The 7,888-nt window shown below is 44.3% G+C and overlaps 1 protein-coding gene across 1 annotated transcript in view; it reads left to right on the top strand.

Annotated features, from left to right (window-relative positions):
- Positions 1-1,177: 1,177 nt before the first annotated feature.
- The window catches only part of LOC106592969 (voltage-dependent L-type calcium channel subunit alpha-1C), a 649,914-nt gene continuing 643,203 nt past the window's right edge, over positions 1,178-7,888 (top strand). The window contains 1 exon segment of the mRNA XM_045700254.1: positions 1,178-1,886. Coding sequence (XP_045556210.1) covers positions 1,829-1,886 — 58 coding nt within the window. The 5' untranslated portion in view covers positions 1,178-1,828.

The raw sequence follows: 7,888 nt of genomic DNA, 5'->3' as shown, positions 1-7,888 counted from the left end.
AGGACCAGTAGGGCCCTGTGACTGATGGTTGGTGGGAGACTAGAGGAGAGGAGGGATGGGATGGGGAGGTGGTTCTCAGGACCAGTATGGCCCGGTGTCTGTGACTGATGGTTGGTGGGAGACGAAGGGAGAGGAGGGATGGGGAAGTGGTTCTCATAACCAGTAGGGCCCTGTGTCACAGAAGGGACAATAACTAATATGGCAAACACAGCACAGCAGCATCCAGTCTGCCTCCCAAATGACAAACTACATAGGGAATAGAGGTCTATTTTGGACAAAGCCAGAGTCCTCCATCCCCATCCTCAGTTCCCACGACCTGCACTAAAATGCCAGTCCCTCTATCTGGCTCGTTTTAAACACAACGCCAAGTTGACCTAGGACATTTATAGACTGAGGTCGATTATGTAATAGTTTCTCTGAACGGAACAATCTTTTGAGGACTCAAGGATTTTTCATTGCAGTGTTCTGCTGTGGTCATTATCGGGGTAGGGCCCTGAAAGTCGTTCTTGACGTGAATGAGATGGGGTTGCATATACTGTAGGCTATAGCCTGTCTTATTTTCTATTTCAATATCGACATAACCTATTTGTTTCTGGACTATAGGGATTCACTTGAAATAGTGGTTGTATCTGTGTAACACGTTCGTGCCGAATCAAATGAAGCTTGTTTTGCGGTTCCATCTGGGTGTAAACATTACGCATATTTTTGGCCACGTTTGACGCGCGTAAAATCGAGGTCTTTGGAACTCAAACTGTAGCCGACTATGGTGTAAACTTAATTATCTTCCATCGGCTTCCCATAAATGTGTCTATTAAGCCACCAAGGCATTTAAAAACTGCATGTTTACAAACTGGTTAGCCTGCTATTGTCAGGGATACAGGTATCACGCTTGGGATTGAATCCATCCAGATATAATTCAAGTCAGGTTTAACAGATTTCCTCCTTCCTTCCTACATCCTCCAGAAATCAAAGCACAAGCCCTATCTGACTTTACTGTGATTATTTAGCTCCCTCTCCAGAGATAGTACGTCTGGAAAATCATGGACGGTTTACTCTATTTTCTAACGTTGTAACAAGCGAACATCTGGAACCAGTCAGATCGTCTACAGGGGAGGGGGCTTGGTCGTCACCCCCCTCTCTCTTGTGCGCTCTCCCTCTCTTTCCTCTCACCAGACAATATCACTGCAGAAAGGTACAAGCGGCCGCTCTCCACAGGGCTATTGAACAACTCCCGTTTCGTACGATTTTGTGCCTGGAATCGATGACAGAAAGTATCTGTGAATGAGGCACGCCACGTGTATTTGCCTGTTTTTTGGACAGCATTTGGTGGAATCGATTCTATTGGAAGATTTAACCCTGTGTGAGCAGCAGTTCTGGAATATATATTTTTTGTTGTTCCGCTGAGAGCTTGAATCTTTGCTTCTATTCCTTTTACGGCATCAGTGGCAGCGCGCGGAGCTTGGTGTCATTGGTCCGGCTTTTTGATGTACCTTATTTAAAACATTTGCAGGCAAATTGATAGGATTTTGATTAATAGGTAGGCTAGCAGCAAATGGTGCTAGTGCCATGTTTCTTAGGTAGGGCCCGGATGTTCCGAGGATGCACTGGTTCGTCTTCTTAGGTGGTTCAAGCGAATATCTATTTATGTGTTTCACCTCCAGAATGGGGATCAGGTAATATTTACTGAAACGCAACAATAACCGGAATATCGAAAGCTGTCCGGCCGTTATTCTTTTTTTTTATTTCCTCTTTGGTTTCTTTTTTTCTCTACTCCTCCTTTTTACAACCTTTTTCTCCATTCATCTACGGATAAAGCTGGACCACATTTATGGTAAATGAAAGCAAAAACATGTACATACCAGAGGACACCCTTGAGAACCATCAAGGTAATGTCTTTTTTTGATATTCAGTTGTTTTCAAGCTGTGTGAGTGTCTGTGTTGATATGGGAGATGCATGCTATTTCTTCTGGTATGGTTTGGAGACGGAATGTGTTGTTACCTTCTCTTTTAAACAGATCAACATATAACACAAACCATACCGGGTTATTGGAAGTGTCAGTGAGTTTTCACTGTCCGAGTTGTATCTGCATACATTCAGGCAGCCGTAGTTAGGCTAGCCTAGCAGCAACAGATCATCATTATAATTAGCTGACAGGTAACCAACGGACTAACACATGATCGCACCCCTATTGGATAAATATGGTTTCACACATGCATTTTGCCCTAATGCCAATGTTGTAATCGTTTACAAACTTGTGGATCGATTCATTTTTAATGCTTGGAGCATTGAAATCAAGCCCGTTTACAGAATGCAATGGAGGAAACGCACGGCCTGAGTGCATGCACAAAATCATAGCCCACTGATGCGCATCGATATTTTCGATCACCTATCGATTCATTTATCATGGATCGATACTCGCGTGTGAAACGTATAGGGATAAAGTAGGTTACATGTCATTTGCATTCATGGACACGACATGGCACATTAACAGGTTAGTTTAGGGATTTCTAATCTAATTAAAGTCACAGGCTATGCGCAGGGCCTCAATTGTCATCAGACTAGAATCTATATTTTGGGATTTTGCGTTTAAAATCTCAAACAAGATACGGATAACGTGGGACATAATTACGTTGAACGTGCATCAAGCAATATTCTGATCAATGGTCGGTGTGTCTGTCTGTTGCATGCATGTTGCGCAGTAGGCTATTTGCCTCTTCCCACGTTGAGCTGAGCATTACTAACTCACAACAGTAGGCTAAATCACTACAGTGTCCTTAGGCTATATGACGAAATAGCCTACAATGCAGTGATTTACTAGATCATTGTGTTAACTTGTGATTACCAACTACGGAGTAGGCTATAGCTGCCTTGTCCTTTATCGTTGCCACCGACACGGTGGCGTCAGCAGAGAGAGGAGAGGCGGGGGCCCATAGCAACAGAGAGAGAGAGCTCGAGCTGCGAGCAGCAGACGGTGGTCGCGTACATGGAACCTGCCTAAGCTTGTGCCTCAGCCTCTGTGGCGCAGCAGTTGATCGGTTTGGTCTCAGAGTATAACTATGACATAGCCTACATATCATCTTGGTGTCACCCCCCTGACACTCGCTGTTAATATGTGTTGTCTCTCATAGGAGGCGTGTTGGTCATAGCAGTCTACATTGCGTAACGCAGCATCACACACCCTCTGATAACAGTTCAGCACGGATGGCTGGTTGTTGTTGACCTATACTATAATATTAACTTCAGCAAACTCGTAACGGAATGTAGTACAGCTTTCCTCCTTGAATAGTAGCCTATAGGCTCTTTCATTCGCCATTAATTGTTCATGTGGTGCTCCCGGCTTTGCGCAGCCTCGGGTGGCCTTTTCAGCACCATGGACAGGTTATCTTTGATAGGCCACCCTGCCATGACCTCCGTGTCTGGGTGCCACACTGAACATGCCTGGGAAACCAATGGTATTTCTTCTCAAATAGCATGTTGTTGAAATAACCAACCTATTATTGTTATTATCATCATATCCTGGCTTATTTGGATTTTCCGTCAGATGTGATCCACATCTATTCTCATGGGGTTTTTTACTCAACGAGCTCGAGCTTCCTTTTTTCCAGTGGAAATGTGGAGAAGGCTCCTCGCTGCTATATTCTGATTTGGTCCCAAATGACACCATATTTTCTAGCGCACTATACATGGGATATGGTGCCGTCTGTCTTCTAACAGCTCTCAAGGGATTTCAGGTCACGGTGTGAACAACTGTTTGAAAGTTTTTTCTCGCTGTTTTGCTGTTCTCGATTTAGATTTTAAGTAGCCTAGATTTTACGTCCTCAGCTTTTATTCTCCCATACATTTAGCCCATCATCCGTGTTACATAGTCCGGTTACGGTCTAGTTGTATTATTTTACCGTCATACATCAGGTTTTCAAAAAGTCTCTTTTAGACTAGGCTACTCTCGTTCCCGCGGTCTGATCTAGACCTGCCTGTTGCTCCACTACCTAGTGTGAGCGGCTCCTGCCCTCCTGCTAACCCCAGTGGCGTGGTTAGCCTCAGGGCCTTAATTCCGTTCAGTGTCCTTTCGTTTATTATTGATTACGGATTAGACTACATTCACAATACCATTTCATTCGGTCAGCCGAGTAATCATGAATGGACCACGCTTTGTAGGCCTATTGACGTTCTATTCAGTGCGACCTCAGTGCCATGTCTTTGCCGATAAGCTGTAGCTAGCCTATAGCACAGCAGATCAAGAGATGACCCATTACAGGTAGATAGAACCGTTGTCAGAGCTGTGAACCAGGCTGTTGTAAAAATATATATTAGGCCAAACTCAGGAAGACTTCGAGTTCTGTTGGTGTCAGACAGATTACATCACAGGCCTTTACATATTTTCTCATTTTATTTATGCCTGAAATAGACTAGTGTTTGATGCGGTGAGGAAGATGTAGGCCAGTAGTGGAATGTACCAGTCAATCCTAATATAAACCTTATGTACCTTGTGCATTAGAAGCTGAAGCTGGTTTGTTGTTATAGGAAGTACTGTGTCCACCTTTCTGTCCTCAGTGCTGATGTTGAACCACTTAAGCCTACCACCTCTGTGTACGGGGTGTGTGTGTACGGGGTGTGTGTGTACGGGGTGTGTGTGTACGGGGTGTGTGTACGGGGTGTGTGTGTACGGGGTGTGTGTGTACGGGGTGTGTGTACGGGGTGTGGGTGTGTGTACGGGGTGTGTGTGTACGGGGTGTGTGTGTACGGGTGTGTGTGTGTACGGGTGTGTGTGTACGGGGTGTGTGTACGGGGTGTGTGTGTACGGGGTGTGTGTGTATGGTGTGTGTGTACGGTGTGTGTGTGTGTACGGGGTGTGTGTGTACGGGGTGTGTGTACGGTATGTGTGTACGGTATGTGTGTGTACGGTGTGTGTGTATGGTGTGTGTGTACGGTGTGTGTGTGTTTCAAAATCAAATCGATGTGTGTGTTCGTGAAACTTTTGGCTTCACCACTTTAGAAGCAGCACACTATAGTCCTACAGTAGTGAGAGCTGTCTGTCATTACAGTACACTATAGTCCTACAGTAGTGAGAGCTGTCTGTCATTACAGTACACTATGTTCCTACAGTAGTGAGAGCTGTCTGTCATTACAGTACACTAGGGTCCTACAGTAGTGAGAGCTGTCTGTCATTACAGTACACTATGGTCCTACAGTAGTGAGAGCTGTCTGTCATTACAGTACACTATAGTCCTACAGTAGTGAGAGCCGTCTGTCATTACAGTACACTATGGTCCTACAGTAGTGAGAGCCGTCTGTCATTACAGTACACTATGGTCCTACAGTAGTGAGAGCTGTCTGTCATTACAGTACACTATAGTCCTACAGTAGTGAGAGCTGTCTGTCATTACAGTACACTATGTTCCTACAGTAGTGAGAGCTGTCTGTCATTACAGTACACTGTGGTCCTACAGTAGTGAGAGCTGTCTGTCATTACAGTACACTATGGTCCTACAGTAGTGAGAGCCGTCTGTCATTACAGTACACTATGGTCCTACAGTAGTGAGAGCTGTCTGTCATTACAGTACACTATGGTCCTACAGTAGTGAGAGCTGTCTGTCATTACAGTACACTATGGTCCTACAGTAGTGAGAGCCGTCTGTCATTACAGTACACTATGTTCCTACAGTAGTGAGAGCTGTCTGTCATTACAGTACACTATGTTCCTACAGTAGTGAGAGCTGTCTGTCATTACAGTACACTATGGTCCTACAGTAGTGAGAGCTGTCTGTCATTATAGTACACTATAGTCCTACAGTAGTGAGAGCTGTCTGTCATTACAGTACACTATGTTCCTACAGTAGTGAGAGCTGTCTGTCATTACAGTACACTAGGGTCCCAGTCAGCCTATGTAATCAGAGACCCACCATTTTCCCCACTAGCTACCTGCCAGACTCTCTCACACACACATGTTCTTCTATTCTCGTGGGCCCTCAAATCAATTTCCATTCAAATTCCTATTTTCCCAAACCCATAACCCTAACCTTAACCCTAACCTTAACCCGTAACCCAAACACTACACCTTGACCTAACTCCTTACCCTAACGCTAAACCTAACCACTAACCCCTTACCATAACCCTAATTATATAACCCTAATTAAAACCCTAAACCTAACCACTAACCCCTTACCATAACCCTAATTATAACCTTAAACCTAACCCCTAGCCTTTGTCCTCATGGGGATGTGGAAAATGACCCCACGAGGGAGGATTTTCCGTGATTTACTATCCTTGTGGGGACCTTTGGGGATTTTTAGGTCCCCACAATGGTTGAAAAACTACACACACACACACGCACGCACGCACACACACACACACACACACACACACACACACACACACACACACACACACACACACACACACACACACACACACACACACACACACACACACACACACACACACACACACACACACTACAGTGCCTTGCAAAAGTATTCATCCCCCTTGGTGTTTTGCCTATTTTGTTGCATTACAACCTGTAATTTAAATTGATTTTTATTTGGATTTCATATAATGGACATACACAAAATAGTCCAAATTGGTGAAGTGAAATAACAAAAATAACTTGTTTCAAAAAATTATTTAAAAAACCCCCCGGAAAAGTGGTGCGTGCGTATGCATTCACCCCTTTGCTATGAAGCCCCTAAATAAGATCTGGTGCAACCAATTACCTTCAGAAGTCACACAATTAGTTAAAGTTAAGTCCACCTGTGTGCAATCTACGTGTCACATGATCTGTCACATGATCTCAGTATATATACACCTGTTCTGAAAGGCCCCAGAGTCTGCAACACGACTAAGCAAGGGGCACCACCAAGCAAGCGGCACCATGAAGACCAAGGAGTTCTCCAAACAGGTCAGGGACAAAGTTGTAGAGAAGTACAGATCAGGGTTGGGTTATAAAACAGTATCAGAAACTTTGAACATCCCATGGAGCACCATTAAACCTATTATTAAAACATGGAAAGAATATGACACCACAACAAACCTGCCAAGCGAGGGCCGCCCACCAAAACTCACCGACCAGGCAAGGAGGGCATTAATCAGAGAGGCAACAAAGAGAGCAAAGATAACCCTGAAGGAGCTGCAAAGCTCCACAGCGGAGATTGGAGTATCTGTCCATAGGACCACTTTAAACCGTACACTCACATATCTGGGCTTTATGGGAGAGTGGCCAGAAAAAAGATATTGCTTAAAGAAAAAAATAAGCAAACACGTTTGGTGCTCGCCAAAAGGCATGTGGAAGACTCCCCAAAAATATGGAAGAAGGTACTCTGGTCAGATAAGACTAAAAATAAGCTTTTTGGCCATCTAGGAAAACGTGATGTCTGGAGCAATCCCAACATCTCTCATCACCCTGAGAACACCAGCATGGACTGGGAAACTGGTCAGATTTGAATAAATGATGGCTGGCTCTAAATACAGGAAAATTCTTGAGGGAAACCTGTTTCAGTCTTCCAGAGATTTGAGACTGGGATGGTGGTTCGCCTTCCAGGAGGACAATGACCCTAAGCATACTGTTAAAACAAAACTTGAGTGGTTTAAGGGGAAACATTTAAATGTCTTGGAATGGCCTAGTCAAAGCCCAGAACTCAATCCAATTGAGAATCTGTGGTCTGACTTAAAGATTGCTGTACACCAGCAGAACCCACCCATTTTGCCTTGAAGAATGGGCAAAAATCCCAGTGGCTAGATGTGCCAAGCTTATAGAGACATACCCCAAGAGACTTGCAGCTGTAATTGCTGCAAAAGATGGCTCTACAAAGTATTGACTTTGGGGGGGTGAATAGTTCTGCACGCTCAAGTTTTCTTCTTTTGTCTTATTTCTTGTTTATTTCACCATAAAAA

This window comes from Salmo salar, chromosome ssa17 (genome assembly GCF_905237065.1).
Source record: "Salmo salar chromosome ssa17, Ssal_v3.1, whole genome shotgun sequence".
In the NCBI taxonomy this organism is placed as follows: domain Eukaryota; kingdom Metazoa; phylum Chordata; class Actinopteri; order Salmoniformes; family Salmonidae; genus Salmo; species Salmo salar.
Note: the sequence above shows the minus strand (reverse complement) of the source record. Positions and strands in the feature narration are given on the sequence as shown.